This window comes from Gorilla gorilla, chromosome 4 (assembly GCF_029281585.2).
Source record: "Gorilla gorilla gorilla isolate KB3781 chromosome 4, NHGRI_mGorGor1-v2.1_pri, whole genome shotgun sequence".
Lineage (NCBI taxonomy): Eukaryota > Metazoa > Chordata > Mammalia > Primates > Hominidae > Gorilla > Gorilla gorilla.
Window position 1 is genome coordinate 119,741,871 of NC_073228.2, and position 22,805 is coordinate 119,764,675.

Consider the following 22,805-nt stretch of genomic DNA (forward strand, 5'->3'; position numbering starts at 1 on the left):
CATCAGAGATCATCAAGATCATCTCAATGATTTACTGGGATGCACTGGACTCAGAAGTTGCTATATGCATGCTATGGTTTATTATAGTGAAAGGATACAGAGTAAAATCAGCAAAGGCACATGGGATGAAGTCTGGAAGACTCCAGTTGCAAGCTGTCAGGTGTTCCTTTCTACTGGAGTTACACAGGACATGCTTAATTTCCCCCAAAATATATGATAATGTGTACAGAGTATTCCCAACCAGGGATGTTTACGCTGGGGGTCAGTCACATAGGTATGTCATGCCTGCATAACTGACCTTGGCTACCTAAGCTTCAGATCCTCAGAGAAAAAGCAGGCGTTCACTATAAATCACATTATTAACATGAAGTACCTGCTCAAATTGGTACAGCATGGCCCAAGACCTCCAGCATACAAAAACGCTCTAATCAGACAACCTTCTGAAAGGTTGGAGCTTAGTTCTCAGGAGCTGGCCAAGGGCTAGTCCTGAAAACAGTCCATTTATGGGAATGTGCAGAGTTAGAGCAACGCAAGCCTGCTGCGGTGACTCTTCCCCACGAGGTCATACAGGTTATTCAGTTTAGAGTTTGAACCCAGGTAAGTCTGATTCCAAAGTCTGTGCTTTTTCACTAAGTAGTTTTTAGTGGTCTTTTATACTGATTTGATAATTAAAAATTACTGGCTGCATTAGATATAGTAGGGACTTGGACTGTGCCTTACCTCTCTTGACAGATATTTCCTAATGAGCTTTCTTCCCCCTCACATCAAAATAGGAGGCTTAGTTGAGTATTTTTAAGTGCTTTTATAAGAAATGGTGCTAAGACTTTCTAGTTTTAGTCCTTTTCAAAAAAAGTTTGTTTTCTATACTTACGTATTGAAAAGTAATTTATCTGTAGTTAAAGTTGGTAGGACTCTATTCTTTTTTTACTTTTTTTGCATTAATACAATTTTTAGTTTGAAAAAGATAAATGTATAATACACAATTTTAGTTCATAATTAAGAATTGCCTTCCTTATAGATAATAGTTTTGAATAAATTTAAACAGTTCTTAAAACCTTTTTTCTTTTTCCATAGGTATTTGTGGAAACATTAGACAAATGTTTTGAAAATGTCTGTGAGCTGGATTTGATTTTCCATGTAGACAAGGTACTATTTCTATTGTCACATCTAAGCTTTTTAAGAAAAACATTAACTTATAATTATCATAGTGAAAATGGCTTTAATGAATAATTCTATTTTTATTCTTTTATTATTCAATTCATAAATTGTTTTTACTATGAGCCAGGCTTTGTGCTTGGTGGAGAAGATTCAGATCCTGCCTTAGAGGAGTTCACATCAAAGGGCGGAAACAACGGCATTAACAAATAATAATAATAGTATGTGTAGCATGTTAATGGGGACACAGCTGAACCACTTACCTCTGCCTAGGAGATTGTGAATGGAGGAAATTACATTTAAACTGGATTTTTAAGGGATTAGTAGATATTTCATACATAGAAAAGGAGAGGATGGTCCTACTGGCAGAGATATAAAATATAGGCCTTTTTGTGAGGAGGGACTGATACTGATCAACAGGCCTAATTTAAAACAACCATTAATGCCATGACTTTGAACTTTATTGTGAGGCAATTTAATGTTTTTAAACAAGTTTTTACTGACATTATTATTGCTTTGTTTGTATATTTTTTTGATAGAATGATTTTTTCTTGTGTTATGGAGATTGGATTGATAGGCTGGGAAATTAAACACATGGAAATCAATTAAGAGTTTATTGCAGTAGTCTAGAAGGAAATGACTAAGACACTACGATGAGGTTTGAAAGAAGGAAAAACACGTAAGATTAGGTTTGGAAGAAGGTAGAATTGATGGGATTTGATGGCTTATTGAAAGCTGAAGGTGAGAGAAAGAATGACAGATTTCTACCAGTATTAGTAGATATTTGTGATACGGAACTTGGGAGGAAGAGATTCCACTTTCACTATGTGCAGATTTTTTTCTGTATTAGGTTTGTATAATCTAAGAGATTCTTTATGAGTGATTCAACTACTGAGTAAGAGTCTGAAAATTTTAGCAAAAAAAATCCAGTGTGATTTTTAAAAATTGGCTTTAATGAGGCATAATTTACAGGTGTTAAAAGTCAACAGTTTTAAGCTTACAAAACTAAGTTTTGACTAATGTGTATAGTACATGTAACCAGCATCACAATCAAAGTAGTACAAAGAATGCATTTCATTATTTGTGAATGTCAAAAAAATACTTTTCTCTTTGGCCAATATTCTAGATCATATCTCTCATTTACCAAGTGATTTGATTTTATAAATTAATTCATTTTGGATGGAGTACTTAAGCATGATATTTTTATGAGTCTGTTTTTAATGTTCTACTGTTTTTCTCTAATTGCTATGTCTAATACTTTTTCACACTTACAAAGACTCTTGTTATTTTTAGTCATTAGGGTTCACAATATTCAAAATTATGTTTGAAGACCAGGTGCAGGTGCTCATGTCTGTAATCCCAGCACTTTGGGAGGCTGAGGCCGGAGGATTGCTTGAGCCCAGGAGTTTGAGGCCATCCTGGGCAACATGGCAAAACCTGGTCTCTACAAAAAATACAAAAATTAGCCAGGTGTGGTGTTATGCATCTGTAGTCCTAGCTGTTTGGGAGGCTGAGGAGAGGGGATCATCTGAGCCTGGGGAGGTTGACGCTGTAGTGAGCCATGATTGTGCCACTGAACTTCAGCCTGGGTGACAGAGTGAGACCCTGTATCAAAAAAGAAAAAAATTTATGTTTTGGTACATGATTAAAATTTTTAGAAAGCTGTGTTTTAAAATGACTGCTGAGAGGTCATCATTAGCTTATATAAATACATTTACCATCTTTTAAGAAAATTGAGGACTCTCTTGTGAAATGTGATGGTAAGAGTAAGGTTCTTATATTTTTTTTACTAGAGAAAGAGAATAAAAGTTTTTAAGGAAATTAAGTTGTACTCATCTGCAACTTCCATACATGACACAGAATGTTTTTAAAACTTCTGTTTCTCATTAGTATGCATTCATTTTAGAAAAATCAGAAAATACAGAGAGAAAAATATGTGAAAATCATCCCTATCCCGGAGATTGCCTAGTGTTAACATTTTAGAATATGTATAGTTCTTGATTTTGCATCTTTAAAACAAATAATCTTTAAGCAAATACATCTTTAAAACAATAAAGATGGGATCATACAGTATGTATTTTGTGTTAGCCTGTTCATTTTACAAAACACTATGTCACTATTTTAGAACCTGCCAAAATTAGCTGTCTCTCTTTTCTCTGGGCTAAGATCTTGTTTTATTTTTTCAAGGCAAGGAGACAAAAGTTTTAAGATACCAAAAGACAGAGATCAACTAAGTGTTTCCTTTCTATTCTCCAAGACAATGCTAACTTTGCTTTCAGCCGTTTGATGAAAATTATTTTCAACTTAAAAATATATATATATATTTTAAAATTTCAACTTTTAAGCAGCTCTGGACCTTCCAGCAGTAGGGATCTTCTGGCTGGCTCAGCTCACATTTTCTCTTTTTTTTTTTTTTTTGAGATGGAGTCTCGCTCTGTCACCCAGGCTGGAGTGTAGTGGCGATCTCGGCTTAATGCAAGCTCCACCTCCCAGGTTCACTCCATTCTCCTGCCTCAGCCTCCCGAGTAGCTGGGACTACAGGCACCCGCCACCACGCCTGGCTAATTTTTTTGTATTTTTTTAGTAGAGATGGGATTTCACGGTGTTAGCCAGGATGGTCTTGATCTCCTGACCTTGTGATCCACCTGCCTCGGCCTCCCAAAGTGCTGGGATTGCAGGTGTGAGCCACCACACCCGGCCACAGCTCACATTTTCTTAAAGGCAAGACATAGGGAGGTTTGCACACAACCCTCAGACTGCTTCTGGGTCACAACTGAGTAGATGAAAAGAGAAAGTTGTAGAGAATACCCCTTTTGTTATCAGTCAGGATGAGCTAATTTATGCTGCAGTAGCGAACATGGAAATGTTAGCCACTTAAAACAAAAAAGGGTTATTTCCCATTCACACAGTATGTTTATCATATTCCACATGCTGTCATTTTGGGATCCATGGTAACAAAGCTGCCACTATCCAGAACATCGTTAGTTTCTATGTCAGAGAGAAAAAAAGTTTTCATTGGGTAAATTTATCTGCTTTTCAGGGTATCACAGATGATAATTGTAACAAGTATTTTGCCACTACAAACATGGATCAGTAACTTTCCAGCCTCCAATGTAACAGTTTCTATGTGGCCAGCTGCCCAACCTGTAAACCACTGTCACACATTTTCTTTTATTGTGGTTGTTACCAGTTTCTTTTTATAAATCTTTACATGCTAATAACCGTATCAATCACATAGGCTAGTGTAGTCACCCTGAAGTAGTGGGACAGACCCACCCCTACTCACAGCTGGTTTGGATGTAGAGACTAACAATGTCACAGGTGCCCCAAGAGGATAGGAAAAGATTTATTACTCACATAATGAGGCTTTCTGGAGAAAACAGAACAACACGGGGCTTGGGTTTTATGGTGGTTTGGTGGTGGGGATGGGGTGTGAGGATTTCTGCATGTGGGCCAGGTCTTAGGTAGTCTGAACTTTCCACTAGTGTAAAGGAAGGAGCACCCAGACCTTCTTAACAGCTTGCCCAGATATGGGGCAGAAGAGGAATGGGGACTAGTAGAACTTGAAGGCTGTGAGCAGACACACATCAAAAATGGAGTCAGACCCTTTATCACATACAGCTAAGGTATGCTGTGGTTATTACCCCTAAAATCCTAAAATATGAATCATTCAGTTTGTTTCTTACTTACACTATATGTTTATTGTGGATTTGCTGGGAGAGCTGCTGAGTTATCTGCCCATTTCCTATATAGTGTGGCTCCAATTGGGTGGCCCCGTGTTGTTGCCCATATTGGAACAAAGCATCAAAATCCAGGGCAAAATGAGAGAGCTAAAGATTCTGTTCAGGGCTTGGTTTGGAGGATGTATGACTTTGATAGTGACAGCTGTTAATATACTCTGTTCTCCTCTCTGCATTCCCCCACTTGCCTCCACAAGTGATTAGGGTAGAGATTTGATTGGAGGCCTGTGTCTTTCATACCCTTGAGGCTGAGAGAATAAAGACTTAAGAGCAGTGGTTTCTTGCAACCTGGTCCCTCTTGAGGATTTGGACAGCCTGGTCTTTAACCACAGGCACAGAATGAGAGACTCCTTTTACTTTCACCAAATAAAGGAGCTAGCCATTAATAACATCTTGGAAGCCAGCCCTGAGCACAGTAAGCCAATAGAAAGCACTGCCATCTGAACAAGAGAGATGAACAGATTGAACAATCAGAAATTACGCTCCATGGAAAAGAACTACTGGAGAAGATAGAGTAACACTTGAAATTTTATAATTTTAAAATTTATTTATTTTGGTATGGCTGGGGTCTTGCTGTGTTGCCCAGGCTGGTCTTGAACTCCTGACCCCAAGTGATCCTCCTGCCTTGGCTTCCCAAAGCATTGAGATTACAGGTGTGAGCCACCACCTGGCCTCACTTGAAATTTTAAAATGATCTTAAAGGTACTTAAGATTTGGAAAAGTCTTCTTGGGCTTGAAAAGAGTTTTTCAGACTGAAAACTTTTAAAGAAGGTGGTCACAATTGAGGCTTGAATTAAAGGTAGAAGATCAAGTGTAGGAAATAATCCCAAAGCATAAGACTGAAAGATAGAAAACATGAAGAAGAAGAAAAGAGACTTTGAAGGATACATTCAACATGTATTATACAAGTACTTGGAGGGTCTTATCCAATTGAGAGAAAGAAGAATGAGGAATAATTAAAGTATTTTAGTAGGAAAACAAGGTCTCTCAGTGGTCTAGAAAACTTGATATTTGTTTTATAAATAATAATAAAGTCATTTAAGAGGGAGAGATATTTATTAATGGGAAGTATAAGCACAGTAGAGTCTCATATTTAAAAGGAAGAGAATAGTGTAATAAAATTAGATCAAACTTAAAATATTGGGAGAAAAGAGAAAGTATAATTAAAGGTAGAAATAATATTCAATACACTAAAAGTGCATGGAATGAAATAATTCACTGAAGACAAAGATGGGTTTAAATAAAAGGCACAGTTTATATAGGAAAGGCCAGATAAATTCTAGAGTATTTTTCTTTATAGTTACCAATTTTCATAACTGGTTGCTTTTCTAATATCCACCAAAAAAGATCATTTAAGTTTTTAGTATCCTATGGCATAACATTTTTAATATATTTGATTTGTTTTAATCAGTTGCAGACATTATTTTCTATTATGTTCAAGTTGCCCATCTTTGGCCAGTGGGAACCCCTTCAGATTATCTTTGCTAGTTCATTTGACCTGACCTACCCCCTGTCATAGGCTTTGGTAGCTGTCTTGTGTTGTGGTCCAGCTAGATGTTCCAAACTCATTTCCTGTTCCAGACATGTTGTCAACCATTCTTTTCTAGGAGCCCTGATTCCTTTTTGTTGGCGATGGTATATAGTAACTACAGTCTAGAGGTGCTCATAATTATGAAGCTGCTCATTGTTTTTTGGCCTTTTCAATGAACAGAGCATCTTAACATATTTTCTGCTCCAGCCCTCAAGTCAGCCATGTCTCCAAGGAAACCTGGCTTCCTTCAGTAGAGAATGATGTTTAGAAATGACAATTTGGGCACTGTGTTTGCTCATTGTTACTGGGGTGACATGACTCCTGGTTCTTAGTGAACTGAGCTGGGAAATAGATGTACGTATACACGCACAGCTGTTTCTGGATCTTGATATGTATATTAAAAATCATTGACCACTTCTTAATACCTCAGAATCTAGTACAATACTACAGAATTTCTTCTGGCTTTCTCGTTTTCCATATTTGCAGCTTGCTTCTCTGACAGAGATCAGTGAGAGATCTCATTATAAAAATATGTGTCTAATAATTAATGTTGATTCACTTTTAAATTTTTATATTTTTGTTTGTTTGCTCTTACCAACACAGTTTCATTTATCACTGTCATATGTATATCAGGCACCAGTCTCTTTTGTGGTTTTCCTAACTTAATTTCTCATTCTTTCCTGCCTCTAACTTTCAATTGTTTATTTTCTTGCAGAACTGTGAAAATTAATGTATATAATATGTTCTCATTTGTGTAAATTAGATATGCATATACACACGTATAACAAGTATGTGCACAGCAAGGTTTCTGGGATACCTAAGATATAGCTAGCTGAGTAGCTTTGGATAAAGGGGCCTAAAACGGATGCAGAGTGTGGTAGAGACTATTGTTGTTCATACATAAGTTTCTGTATGAACTTTTAGTCATTTGCCTATATTCTTTTTTTTTTTTTTTAAGTTACGGTAGTTTTCAAAACACTGTCATGTCTGGTTTGGTTTGGTTGGCTAGGAAGATTAATTTATATAAATTTGTCTTCAGAATTTGTGCATGAGGTGTCCATGTTTCCAAAATGAAAAATAGTAAATAATGATGACTTTTTTTTTTTTTTTTTGAGGCAGGGTCTCACTCTGTTGCCCAGGCTAGAGTGCAGTAGTGTGATTTCAGCTCACTACACCCTCCACTTCCCGGGCTCAGGCAGTCCTCCTGGGTCAGCCTCCCGAGTAGCTGGAAGTACAGACGTGAGGCACTATGCCTGGCTAATTTTCTGCATTTTTTGTAAAGACAGGGTTTTGCCATATTGCCAGTCATCTGTCCACCTCGTCCTCCCAAAGTGTTGGGATTACAGGTGTAAGCCCCCATACCCAGCCTCCAGGGATATTTTTTAAATTATGAATAAATTTGCATGAAATCTTACAAAGAAATCTAAATTGAGTAATACATATTTAACTCCTAAAAAGAGTTTGTTGAAAATAATTACCTTATAATACCTAGTGGTTCTATGCTAAGCACTTACATAAATTATTTATTTAATTGTTATGGTAATCCTATGAGGTGCCTATATTATTTCTGTCTCTGTTTCGTAAATAAGGTAACAGACTCAGAGAGCTGAAGTAACTGCTCAAGGGCTACAAGTAATAAGTGGTAGAGTCAGTATTCATACTTATCTAATTTTGGAGTCTCCATTTCTAACCTTACCACGTTATTTTAAAAAAATTATAGCAGAATAGATTCTTCTGTGAAATGTAATTCAGCTCTGAATTGTTGATTTTTTGATCCAATAATACCTTATGAAAAGACAGAAGTTATATTTTTACTCCCCAATGGAAGACATCATTTTTAGTCATTGTAAGATGTATTTATTAGAAGAAATCTGAATATTACATGTGTAGAGGATTTGGGGGTAAAAGCACTATTAAAGTACCCATAATTTAAAAAATTCTGCCTTTTTCCAATCTAGAGCCTGTTAGAAGTACTGTACTACATTGCTTCATTAAGTACCATGAGTGTAAAATAACAACCTAATTATTGTTGGCTAAGAATCTGGCATAAAAGGCCCTTATAAATCATATTTTAGTATTAAACTTCACATAATAATAATAATGGTAGTTAATATTTACTAGTCATTTACTTTGTTTTGAGTACTGCATTGGATTACCTTGTTTATTCCTTTCAACAGTCCTATGAAGTTAGTACTATTGTTTCTGTTTTATAGCCCATTAAGCTCAGACTTAAGGAGGTTATATAACTGCCTAGGGCTTCACAGTAGTGATGAAAGTGGATTATGAGCCCTTACTCCAAGTTGTTTTTACCACTCATACTTTTAACATAGACAAAGTGGTATTTGAAACAAAAAGTGAATCATGAAACTTCTTTTTAGTGAATTTTCTTTATGGGTATATATTCTTTTATTCCCTTTAGGTTCACAATATTCTTGCAGAAATGGTGATGGGGGGAATGGTATTGGAGACAAATATGAATGAGATTGTTACACAAATTGATGCACAAAATAAGCTGGAAAAATCTGAGGTAAGAATGGAAAATGCTGTAGTTAAGGAAGGTTCTAAGCATGATGACAGATTACGCATGATTTGTAGTTTTCACTGTTTGTCCTTCAGTATCACCCTTTAGGTTCAGCCGTTACGCTTATTCAGTTTTTTAAAAATGGAATATACATGTAGTATGCTAAAGGTTCTGTGACTGTTCTCTACCCAACAGCTTTGTGTATTCTTTTAGCCACAGTCATAGCTGCCTTGGGTAATAAGCACAATTCCAAATCTTGTTGCCTAAAAGAATTATCTGAATAATGGAATCTAATATTTGCTTTGTAAAACTTCAGTCAGTAATTATCAAGGAAATCTTAGAACTAATATTTTAAAGATATATAAATTTTGTGTTACAAAACTACTTCTGGAAAGGGAAAGGACAGGAAATGGAATTCTTATAAGGAAGTAAGTAATGTTTCAAGTTATTAATAAATGCCTAGCATGTTTGAGTTCACATTCAAAAAAATTCAATACCTTAATCTTTTAATTCTAAATCTTTCCCTAAGATTTCACTGACAAGTTAGTTAAGTCACATATTTTAGACATTAGTACATATATATCCATGGTCTTTATTGCATTCTATAAGATCGGTTTGTTATACTTAGCTAACTTTCTGCTGTTAGATTCAACCTTAGATTGGATAAACGAGGAACAACCAGCACTTTAGCATTGTATAAAACCCTACTTCAGAATTGTAGTGACTCTTCCCTCAAGCACTAGTCTGAATATCAGTAGCAGGTGCTGTAGCTGAGCCACCTGGGTTCACATTATTTTGGTTGTTTATTACCCTAGCAGAGGTTTAGAAAGATCAATAGTTTTATCATTTGAGTTCAGGAGTTCGAGACTAGCCTGGCCAACATGGTGAAACCCCGTCTCTACTAAAAAAATAAAAATAAAAAATAAATAAATTAGCTGGGCACGTAGAGCGCACCTATAATCCCAGCTACTCGGGAGGCTGAGGCACAAGAATCACTTGAACCCCGGAGGTGGAGGTTGCAGTGAGCCGAGATCACGTCACTGCACTCCTGGGCAACAGAGTAAAACTTCATCTCAAAAAAAAAAGAAAGATCAATAATTTTGATATCTCATTCATCACCCAACTTGTTTGAGGATACTCTTACATTTGGTATTTGCAGTCATAACTCAGATTGGAAAAAACAAACTTTATTTTTATAATTATTAGTGTTAAGCTCAGATGTATCGTTGATTTAAAGTAAATATTACTATGAAAGCATCAAGGTATTAAAAATACACTGGCATTAATTTACAACAGGTGAGTTCTGAAAAATTTTACCTTGTTGGCATTTTAAAGGATCAGTTTAACTCAATTCTGTGTCCATTTTAATTGAAGAAAACACAGGGTGAAGAATAAACCTCAAATCTAGAAACAGTTGAAGCTTATAAAACATTTTCCAATGTTCTCTTTTAAATTTAAAATAGTCTTGCATTTTTCTTTATCTCAATTTCCCATTCCTGTTGGTTTCCCAAAGGAGAAGCTTATAATGGTGATTTAGAGCTAAGATTATCTTAATTAACTATATGTTTTGTTTGTCCTATAGCCAATTTTTAAAATATTGGCTTTTGAAAGTGGAAAACATAAATTAGGTTAATAGAGAAAATTTTGTTTTAGGACAAGGAAAAAGACTCATAATTTAATTTAGTATAACTGACTTGCAATATATTGTTTAGTAAAGAAAAGATTATTATAAACCCTGAGCTATTGCTTTTAAAGTTTTAAAAGAACTTAAAATGTGTGTCATTTGGTAAACATTGCTTTGCAAAACTGTATGGTTATAGATTTTAAATGCCAAGGGACAAACAGTGATGCAATCCGTTAATAACTGGTATAAATGAATGAGTATCTAGTAATTTGTGAATTCTGCGTAATCATCTGTAAAAAATATTGACCAGTTGTCTGGAATTTTCACCTTTCTAGGTAGTTAACTCCTTTTCATTAGTGGTGGTCCTTCTTTTTCTTCTGCTACTTAACACGTTTATGCCTGGTGTTCCGTTATTGGAGTGCTAAGCTTGTGGGAGTTATTTATATCCTACTGCTCAAGGTCATCCCCAAGGTCTGATTTTTCACAAAAAAAAGTTTGCAACCTCTGGCATAAATGGGTTAATGTGCTATATTGACAAAAGTTATGAAGGACCTATAATTATTGCATAATGGGTATTTGCTTTTTAATTGTTGAATAAAACTTCGTTAATGAGGCAATTTTTCTTATCTATAAAGAGCAGTAAAATGTGTATTTACATTTCAATGGAAATAGTTATAAGAATACTATGACTTAAAATCTATTCACAGAAATAATGCTTTTAAAATAGTTTAGAATACTGGTGATTACTTCTATTATTCATTCCCTGATCATCTTGCATCATACATAATTGTTATCTGGTACCAAATTAGTTTCTCTTTTTTTGTCTTTTACAAGAAAGTATGTTTTAAGTCTGATTGGGGATAAACTACAAAATTATATATTTTCTATACATGTAACGTCTGCTAATATTTTAGTTATGAAATCGGATTTCAAGTCAAAGTGAGGCCATTTAGTCCTGATCATCTTTTTAAAACAGCACTGAAAATTATGATGACTAATTTTTCGTAGGTTTTGTATATTTTAAGTATGTTTGAAAGGCTTCTAGCTTTATTCCAGACACATTGAAATGTCAAAAGCTTTCATATGTTTCACGTCCATGTTACTCCAATTGGTTAAATTTACCAGAGATATTACCCTGCAGAATAATCCAAAATTACTTGAAAGCAAAATATAAACTTTTACTAATCTTCTTATTAAATTTCAGTTAAAATTTATTATATACGCACAAACTTAATGACTTGTTTGGCTGGGCGCAGTGGCTCACGCCTGTAATCCCAGCACTTTGGGATCACTCAGGTGATCTGCTCACCTGAGGTCAGGAGTTTGAGACCAGCCTGGCAAATATGGTGAAATCCCATCTCTACTAAAAATACAAAGAAATTATCCAGGCATGGTGGCACTTGCCTGTAATCCTAGTTGCTCTGGAGCCTGAGGCGCAAGAATCGCCCGATTCCGGGAGGCGGAGGTTGCAGTGAGCCGAGATTGCACCACTGCACTCCAGCCTGCGTGACAGAGTAAGACTCCGTCTCAAAAACAAACACACAAAAAAAGACTTGTTTAAAATCGAGAATGTCATGATTGATGAAAAGAACTGGTTATCAATATTTTTAAAAATTATTTAAGTAATATCTTAGGAACATCATTTATATTTAAAAATCAGTCTGGGTATAATTAAGACACAGCTTTTTAAACATAACATGCATTTATCTAGGGGCCTTTGTCAGAAATCAGAGCTTTTATTATGTTTGTCTAAAGTTAGTACATTTCTGGTAATGGAAAAAAGTGAACCAGTTTAATTCCCAATACCTAGACAGGTAGAAGCAAAGCTCTCCCAGATCCTGAAAGAGAGAAGCAAAGATATACTCTGAATGTATTTCCATCTATTCTGTTTTGATAGAAAAATGGTTTACTATAACATTGGAATATTGGGAGAGGAGGGTTTAAGCTGGGAGGTTGATGGGATTTGGGGGAAGTATAAGAGGCACTCAGGAACCTGCCTAAGAATAAAAGGACTCCCTGGGGGTGGAGGTAGAGGGGTGGGGTTGGGGAGATCTGTTAGCTTTTATGTATTTCATGTTATTCTTAAGATGGATAAATGGGTCTGAATTTAGTCACTACTTTTTGAAAGTCAGTCCTCTTTTTTTTCCGAACATCCTGATCTTTCTAGCTCTTTCCATTCTTCTCTCTTACAGACCTTTATCTTTCAGTCTCCCAGACAGGACAGGTAGACAAGGTATTGCTGACTTTGAGAAATATGTACTATAACAAAGGGAAAGCAAAATGATGTCAAAGGCAATTAATTATTTAGGCCAGACTCAAAAATTATTTGTGTTAATAAACCCATATAGTCCCTGTAGCCTATTTTCCATTCTAGTTTCTCCTTGTAGTTTCTTCATCTTTTATTGGACTTAGTGTATTTTACTAGTATATCATTGATGTCATGTTTGTTCTGTTTTGTCTGCCTGCATTGTAAAAGGAAAGTTTAAATTTTTTTAAACACTTGTCATCTAACTGACAAATTGCATTTGCAGAAATGACAATTTACTTTGTATATAAAAACGTAAAATTTATTTTGAGCATCATATAGCAGAACCAATCTTAATTTAACTCTCACAGATTTGTTTTTTTTCCATCTCTAAATTAGGATTCTAACATAAAATTGCCTGCTGGGTTTTGGAAGCTGTGAATTTAAAAACCAAAAGCTGAACCTTCAGAGTTTTGCATACAAAATGGGAAGCAGTGAAGGCTTAGAATAGTTACTGTTAAATAGTACTTTTTCCCCTCAAATGGTTTTCAGTTCCAAAGTCTTAACAGAATTGCTTTTACAGTTTTGACCTGCAGGTGCATATTAACAGTGGCCAACAGAAAATAAGATCAGAAATCTTATAAAACTTGACTGTATTTCAAACTTGAATGCTCGAAAAATGAAATTACCAAATTACCAAATCACCAAAATACAATGGGTTTTCATTGTAGCAAACCTTCTGACATCCAAACATGTCATAATCAGAATCAATAAAAATATATTAATGTTTTAGTACTGAATAAAAAACCCTGAATATTTTTGCAAAGCGTATTGGCAAATATTGGAAATGTTTTTAATAGACCTCTAGTTTTACAAAACTAATTTTTCTTCTGATATTTCCTGTACGTTTTTTCACACAATAAATTAACTGTGTGAATTACTTTTTTAAAAGTTCCATGTACATGGTGATGAGCAACTAACTCTTTTGTGTGAAACCATGTAAGCAAAAGAAATGTTTATAAGGTCTCTGATTGAAAATTTCAAAATAAAAGTAATTTATTGAGTCCTATGGAGGAAAAAATGTATAAACTTACGAAGTTAGATTATGCACTTACTAATTAGAAAAACATCACTGAGAATTGATGATTGTGATGATATCACAAAGCATTGCCTTTTAGCCACTAAATTTTTACTTACTCTCTCGATGTGTTTGAGAAGAAGTAGCAACATACAGGTGGCTTTATAGTATCTTATTTTGAGATTGTGGGCTATATCACAAAACTGGGGTACCGTTTTTGGTCCCTCTATCCATGTTATTTTGTCCCTCATATAGAGAATACATAGTAGTCTCATTCTCACCATTAGTCAAAATTATTGCCAGTTTCTGTGTTACAGTATGTAATTTATTACTGCTATTTTCCAGCAAAGAACCATTAATCACTTGGGTCTGTTAACTTTATTACTAGAACTGTTAATTGGCCTTTTTAAAAAAAAATCAAGTTTCTGTTTTCAAAGAGGAGAGAATAAGAAAAGTGGCTCTAAGGTACCGATGGTGGAAGGTCACCTCATGAGTGGGTTCTGCCTCTCTACCTTGACATACACATTTGTCTTGTACTTCTACAAAATTATGGTGAGAACCCTTGAGGTCACTTGTAGTGGTCAAAACTAGTAATGATAAATCCATGAAAGTCATTAGTCTGCTCTCTTTTTTTCATGCAGGCAAATCCTATGTTTGAAATTAAAGCTATAATTGAAGATAATCCGTACAAAATGACTAATAATTTGGAAGGTTTTTTAAATTTTTGAACATTCTAATTTTGTTAAAACTGTAAAACACCATAGTTATTGCTGTCTAGAGAATTGTCATGAGCTTATCTAAATGTTTATAGTTGCAGTATTAAAGCACTGCCATTAAAACAAAGCCTATTATATATCTCCCTGATTAAAAGTTATTCTACCTCGTGTTGAGAAATTTTTTAAACTATTGACATTTTCTTTTTTGCTCAAAAACATGCTTTCAAAATCTGCCATTATTTTGTTAATGATTTTGAGTCTGAAACCATTTAATATTGTGTTTATTAATGTTGGTGTTCTTTCACTTTGCTGTTAGGTCAAAATTATGAATGTGCATATAGCAACTTCCAGCAGGAAGGGTGGGTAAAGGTTTTAATATGTACAAATTGTTCCAACTACCATCTTATTATGCTGTATTCAAACTTGAAAAAAAAAGATATTTAAGATGGTAGGATGGTATTTTATGTCTTAGATGAAATAAATAACAAGATTACTATATTACTTTCCTTTTCCCTTCAAGAAAGTCGATTGTTTATTGCATGAGGAAAAGGGAGCTTTCAGGGTCTTTGAAATATATTTTAGTAATGCTGCTTTTTCAGTTTTGCTTGCACATATTTTGTTTATTTTTGGGTCTGGCAATTTAAAAACAAAATCAAAAACAAATCATATCCATCCATTACTATCTTTGTGATTCAAGTGCTTGAAATTTCCAAGAGTATGTCTGTATAAGTCTTTATCTGTTTGGCCTCATTTTGGTATACTTGCAGACTTCATTTTGTTTTCTTTCTCTTAATTCTGTTAATTTATTTAATCTCATGGGAGAGAAAACATGATCATTCTTTTATATACTGTACTTCATTCTTTCATCCAGTTCATATTCTTAACTGCTTTGGATTCATATATTTGTTTTTATTGGTGTAGTCTCTGCAGTTTTACCTGCCATGGTGGTGCTCAAGTATAACATAGATGGAAACAAGTTATTTCTCCAGTAGAATTTCATTCTTTTTATTTCTGCTGTGTGTCAACTATATAATCTTAAATCTTTAAGAACTATGTTGTACTGTCAGAAATATCTTACTTTTACGTTTAAAAATGTATTTACAGTAATCCCCCCTTACCTGTGTTGGGTACATTCCAAAACCCCCAGTGGATGCCTGAAACTGTGGATGCTACTGAACCTTATATATGCTATGTTTTTTCCTATGCATATATACATATGATAAAATTTAATTTATAAAATAGGCACAGTAAGAGATTAACAACTAATAATAAAAGAGAACAGTTATAACAGTATAATGCAATAAAAGTCATGTGAGGCCAGGCACACTGGCTCACGCCTATAATACCAACACTTTGAGGGGCCAAGGCAGAAGACTCACTTGAGGCCAGGAGTTTGAGCCAGTCTGGGCAACACAGTGAGACCCCATCTCTACAAATGTCTATTTTTTACATTAGCTAGGCATGGTGGGACACACCTGTAGTTCTAACTATTCAGGAGACAGATGGGAAGATCACTTGAGCCCAGGAGTTCGAGGCTGCAGTGAGCCATGATTGCATCACTCACTCCACCGTGGGTGACAGAGTGAGACCCTGTCTCTAAAAAAAAAAAAAAAAAAAAAGGTAATGTGATTGAGGCCTTTCTCTATCACAATATTGTACTGCACACACTTATTTTCAGACCACAGTTAACCACGGGTAAATGAAACCATGGAAAGTGAAATTGCAGGTAAGGGGGGACTACTGTACTGCTAACAAGTCAGGTAAACAATTTCTGTAAGTTTTAGCGTTGAAAAGTTAAGTGTTAGTAAAAGTTATTTTGTTGCTTTGAATGTATCTTACTGGAAAAAAAAAATCTTAACCAAGATGAAAATTACTTCATACCTCTGTGTCAGCAAACTGATTGCCTAATGGAAAGTTACTTTACCTTTTATGTTTTAATAAAAATGTTTCAGGCATCACTTTCATGAATGTCTGAAAATGAAATTTGTTTTATAGCCATTCTGGTGTTGACTGAGTGACATAAAGTCTTTTTTTTTTAGCCCTAAATTTTTATATATAAACATTGCTAGCTGGTTTAAACATCTGTTGATCAATTGTCCTTATCATATTTTCTCAACATTTTATATTTTGCATAATATGATTTCTTTTTAAAACGTTAGTTTAATTAAAACTTAAACACGTATTACAATTTTAAATTTTCCTACCATTTAAATTCATGGCATACTACACAAAAGTATTGAACATGCTTGAGAAATAATTTGATCCTCCTAATTCATTTGCGTGTTCTGAATAGTTCCCATCTTTTGCATGTCTATGGCTTGCTGCTTATGTTTAGAAGAATTGTAGTTTGTTGTACTTAGAAACTTCTTTTGGTTTTACATATTAAACACAAATATGCTATTTAAATCAGTTGCTATATTGACTTTATGTATTCTCGTTAGCAGCCAACAGTCGACACCATCTTTGGTCACAATGATACAACTCAATCTAATGAAATTTAACAGGATGCGTTTTTAAATTTTTTTATTTTTTTATTTTTTGCTTTAGTTTAGCTCTTCATGGTACAGGATATTATGGAAAAGAGAGCTTCATATACATTTAATACTGAAAACATTATGTTTACTATTTATAAGTGTAAACCACAGTGTCCAATAAGATACACAGATACACACACACACACGCACAATTTCTCTCACAATAATAAAATCCCTTAATAATTCACGCCTTTAAAATATTTATACTCAAATATTTTGTCAATACTTTTCTATAGTCAGTTCATTATTTGTCTTCTTTATGGAAATTCCTAAGCAAAAATAGGGGCAAATTGGTCTTTTAACTAGAAAAATAACAAAATCCTCCTATCTAAAAAATGATACTACCTCCAGGACGTCTGCAATTTTGTAAATTTTTCTTCCTTAGTAGACAACATACTTCCTGGTAAAAGAAAGCCAAAAGTTGGTAAACCTCTTTGAATTGGATTCTTCTTTGATCCCAACCCACTCTAAATTTTGTTAGCTAGACCTTTAACTTGAAACAATCAAATTAAAGACCCTTTCAAATATTATACATGCTGCCTTAATTATTATTTAGTTGTATCTCCAACATCTTTGGGGGAGCAGGAAGGAAGGGGGGATAACAAAAACTTCATTGCTTCAGGTAGGTATAAGTATAGAGGTCAATCACATTTTTAGTTGTACATCAAAAATAACTAACATCCATTAAATTATAAATCTTCTCCAGCCCTATTCAATATTTAATTGGGTATGGAGTTATTCATTTGTATCACCCTTATCATTGCCTGTGTAGAATATACTTATTATTAATACTATTCTACTAATTTTTCTATTATTTCCAATTCTGAATTGATAATCCATGGCTTTTATTTCATTGCTTAACAATGTTTGTATCCTTTATTTAGCAAATAGTTTACACTGGCCTATTTTGTATCAGTCAAGATTTTTCTCAGGTAACAGCTTTATTATTATTTTTATTTTAATTAACAAAGGTAGGATTACATAAGAAAAGAAAACTAAAATTATGAAAAGGGACCTTAAAGCTAGTGTTTCTAATTTTATGGACATTGCCATATATAATCTAATCAAAGTGGAAGATTCGTTTTTGTTGTCTATTTTTGTACAAAATGATGCCACTGAACTCAGATGTCTTTGTTGACTTTGCTTTATTATATAGCCTGAATAAAAAGTAATAAAATGTAATTGGTATATAAATTAAACCTCAAATATGAAGGCTGTTAACGTAGGTGAGAAAAATGATATATATGCATTTTCTTTTATTTGTAAGCATATTTTCTTTTAAAATTATTTCACAAATTACAAATGTTCCTACTAATAGAAAAGCCAAATATTATGCACTAGTGGTACTTACTGGAAATTTTAGAATTCATTTATTTATATTTACTACCTCTTGCATTTATGCTTTTCTTTCTCTAAATTTGTAAACTGTAAGCTGAATATATGTTGCTGAATCTATGCTATATGACAAAACATTTTTAATCATTATATTTTTACTAATGCATCAAAGGGTTGGAATGATCCTCTTCGTGTAGTTTCATCTTTAGGCAGAACTATATTCTTTGGATTGAGGCTTTACTTAAAAGCCTATTTTTTTAATGTTCTAGAACTTTCTTAGAAAAGTTTAAAAGAGCCCTCACAATTTAAAAAACTAATTTTATTGTTTTAAAATGTTTTAAGGGTTTATCCCTAAGAAATGAAACAAGTACAATCTATTACTTGCAATTTTTATTTCACAGCACATACTGATAATAAATGCCATTTTAAAAGCAAAAGAAAATCTATCACAATCGTTGCAAGAGATATTTAATAAGGAAACTAATGTAAATCATGCTTCATGCTATATGTCAGTTAAATCAAGATATAGGTGAAGATTTAGGTTTTATCATGTGAATATTGTGTGGTAGTGCACATTAATTTGTATTTAAATCTTTACATTGTTATCATTGCATGTGTTCACTGTATTTTTTAATGTGTCACTGTTTTCTCTTTATAGATTAGTATTTCAAAGTAACCATTCCATACCAATTCAAACTACCATCTGGTCCCTAAGCTTGTTATATGAAAATCTTTTATCATTGTCTTCCATTGTAAGTGTTTTATGATGAGCTACACCTGAGTTGTACATTTTCTTTTTCTTTTATTTGCTTCTGTATACAGGCTGGCTTAGCAGGAGCTCCAGCCCGTGCTGTATCAGCTGTAAAGAATATGAATCTTCCTGAGATCCCAAGAAATATTAACATTGGTGACATCAGTATAAAAGTGCCAAACCTGCCCTCTTTTAAATAAAAATGTAAAAAGGCCACTCCCAGGTAAAATCCAGGGGGAAGAGTCATCTAAGTTTACCATGCAGTTGTTTACCAAAAATAGAGGAGGAGAGTCTTAACTTTTGCTCTTGGATTTAAGTCAAGGTACTGTATAGAAGTTGTGTAAAATCAGTATGAAAGTTCAATGTTGCTGTTCTTGCTCAGTGATTTTAAAGAAATTGAGTAGTTCCTATGTGATTTTTTTTTCTTTTCTAAACTGCATTCCTGTGCCCACCTACGGCATGCCTCTATGTATTGGCTACTACAGTGTTTTAAAAAGTGTTTCAGATATTTCGCTAATTATGTACAACCTAAAATGTTGGTGTTTTGTATGGATCACAAGTGCAGCATTCCTTAATTCCTTCTGCTGTATGTCACACAATTGTTATTTAAAGAACCAAGTATGTATTGCATGAAAACATTATGACTTTTTTCTCTTAGTTTAAATAAACTCCAAGGTAACTGGACTTCTAAAGCACCTTTCTGTTTGCCTGATATCTACGTTAGCAATAATTTTTTTTACAACCCTCTGACTCAACAAAGTAAATAAAAGTATATTTTATCACTATTAAGCAGCTGTTAATGTCGATTTATTTTATACTCATGTTTTTAATATTCAGAAACTCAGTAAATTATTCGGACACTCAATTATTTCACAAATCAAGAGCAGTGTATCTTAGGCATATTGCGCAAGATGAGATCTGGAGTGGGGGGGGCGACAGTCTTTCTAAAATGTGTATTGAGAAAAATGTAAAATCTTTTTTATACAAATAGCTTTAAGCCTTGCCTGTTGTTCCTTCTTGCCCAGATGGTAAAAAATAATTTCAGCCAATACCTAATTGATTTTGAATACAAAAACCCTTGGGACTCTACTTGTCTGTTTCATCCTAAACCAAAGTTAATGTTTTCTTAAGTCCTCACACTCACATATTCTAGTTCTTATAATTGGCCCACATTTTATTTGGTCTTCCATGAACTGTGAGTGAGGTTACTTTTCCAGTTAGACTAAGGTTTTCCTTACAGTTCTAGTTCTCCTTCCTCAAATATTCTCTTTGAAATACTTCCATAGACTTGCAGCATGTATGAATTTTACTCCAAGAACCCTAAGATATAAGAAAAGTTACTTTATTTTTTTCTAAATAAAATTAATCTGTCTCTAAGCTCTCCAGTATGTTAGGGTAACAGGAAATTTAATCTGTGATTATTGGGATTTCCATCAGCTCAGAGATAAGAAAAAGTCCTAGAGAAAGGTTATGCAAAGTAGAGCATTTCAGGAGGTCCCTGGTCTTTAGTCATTTGACAGTGTTTATTAAGTGTTTACTGTGTGCTCCCAAGTCCCTGTCTTGTTTTTTTGAGATGGAGTCTCGCTCTGTCGCCCGGGCTGGAGTGCAGTGCGCGACCTCGGCTCACTGCAAGCTCTGCCTCCCGGGTTCATGCCATTCTCCTGCCTCAGCCTCGAGTAGCTGGGTAAAAGATAGGGAATAGTAGGGTTGGGGGTAGGAGCTGGGCTGTTGCTGTGATTTATAGAATAGGTAGGAGGAGGCATCTCTGATGAAGTAACATTTGAACAAAAACCTGAAGGAGGTAAGGAAGGCATCATGGGAACTTGTGGAGCAAGAGTAAATCCACATAGCAAGTAGCAGATGGCAGGGCCCAGAGGCAGGGGCGTGCTTGAGATGTTTGAGAAACAGCAAGGAGCCAATAGCAAAATGGGCAAGAGGAAGAGTGAGCTCTTTAATGTTCCTATTGTCCATCTCTCACAATGTTTGTTCATGGGCAATACACAATAAGGGATATTAGCTTTTAAACTTTTTGATATTTTGGAAAGTAACAAGGCATAAACTTCTGGTTAAATGTACATTATTAAACACTTACATTTGTGCTTTTTCAAACCACACTAAACTGACAGTAAAGAATTTGTGTTAAACGACATAGACCCAAATGGACAAAAAGGATCAGACAGGTGATAATAGCTACAAAATTTTTGAAGCTGGAAAGCTTATGAATAAAGCTAGAATATAAGTTAGCAGTGGAATAATCATGAAAGTATGTGGATTTGCACCACGGAATCCCGAAAGACTTTAGGAAGTGGAGGTACTAATGGAACTGTGAATAGAATTATCAGTTATCAAATTGTTGTATAAGTCAAAGCAGATAGACTCTCAGATCCCCTACACCATATCACAAACCTTAGCAATTGTCTCTCATTCACCCCTGATCTAAGAGCCTGGAGATTACCCTAAATACCTTCTCAACAGTGGGACTTCAGCCCACTTTGTCTCTCAGCCCCTAGACTGTTAGTAGCCAGGCTTATACTCTACCCTGTCCACAAGCAGGAGATTCTAGCATATTCTTCCCTAGGGAGATTAGCCCAAGAGAAAAGACCTACAGTTAATGATGTTTTAAGCTTGCTCATTGATGTGGACCATCTGTATCATCCTCCACTAAAGCCCCTCGTTGAAAAGCTTCTCCCATGCATGCAGAGCTTCCAGTCAGATGTTTAGGGGCCTCACACGTGAGCAGAAAGCCAAAAATCACCAAACATTTGAGCAGAGCTTTTAACATGAAAGGTAGAGGCCAAAACAAACAACATAAACTAATAGGAAAAACATTGTAAAATTAAAAGTTATCATCACTTATCCCCTGCTATATTAGACACCTCTTCAGAATCTTCTTGGCCCACCACTTCGGCCACTGCCGTAGTAACTAATTCTTCATAGTCTTGACCAGCTTTGCTCAACTACAACTGGATATTGCCTTGTTTTTGGCCCAAGCTATAATCTCCTGCTTTCTGCATCGGACCTTCTCTTCACCCCAGCTGAAATGTAGGAACCCTTTTGGTACTTATGTATGTACAATTTGGAGATGAGGGAAATTTAACACCATTCTGACTCTTGTGAGTGCAATAAATACTTCTGTTTTATACGTCAGCAGACAGTTGAGAGTATTTCAAAAGTCTTTCTCAGTAAGTCCCATGGGATTGAAAACTAGTTGCCTGGAGCAGTAACCAACTCCCTAATATGTCGCTTTTAAAAAAATTTCCCCCCCCTTCTCTGTTTAGTTCATATCCTGTACACCTTCCTGGGAGTACATTTTCCAAAAATTCTCTGTGCATAAGTGTTTATCACAGGCTCTGCTTCCAGGAAACCCAGGCTAAGCAACACACAGGGAAATAAAAGATCAAGAATAAGAGCAAAAAAGGAACATATGGGGAACCAAATGAAGTTTTCGGACATAATATAAAATATTATAAAATTGAATATTTAATGGGAAGATTGGAAGATAAAGTTGAGAGGTTTTCCAAAAAGTAGAATAAAAAGACAAATGGATGGAATATAAAAGGTAAAATTAAAGGATC

The 22,805-nt window shown here is 34.7% G+C and overlaps 1 protein-coding gene across 8 annotated transcripts in view; it reads left to right on the forward strand.

The window, feature by feature from the left end:
• The window catches only part of AP3S1 (adaptor related protein complex 3 subunit sigma 1), a 73,322-nt gene extending 53,303 nt beyond the window's left edge, over positions 1-20,019 (forward strand). For 4 of the 8 annotated variants that reach the window (XM_004042376.5, XM_055387465.2, XM_055387467.2 and 1 more), the window contains 3 exons: positions 1,075-1,146; positions 8,846-8,953; positions 19,302-20,019. In XM_004042376.5, the coding sequence (XP_004042424.2) occupies positions 1,075-1,146; positions 8,846-8,953; positions 19,302-19,430 (309 nt within the window). In that variant the 3' untranslated portion in view covers positions 19,431-20,019. Of the gene's footprint in view, positions 1-1,074; positions 1,147-8,845; positions 8,954-12,763; positions 12,805-18,028; positions 18,077-19,301 lie in introns of those variants that run through there. The other 4 variants (XM_031010804.3, XM_019027678.3, XM_055387463.2 and 1 more) reach the window with 4 other exon arrangements.
• The last annotated feature ends 2,786 nt before the right edge of the window (positions 20,020-22,805 follow it).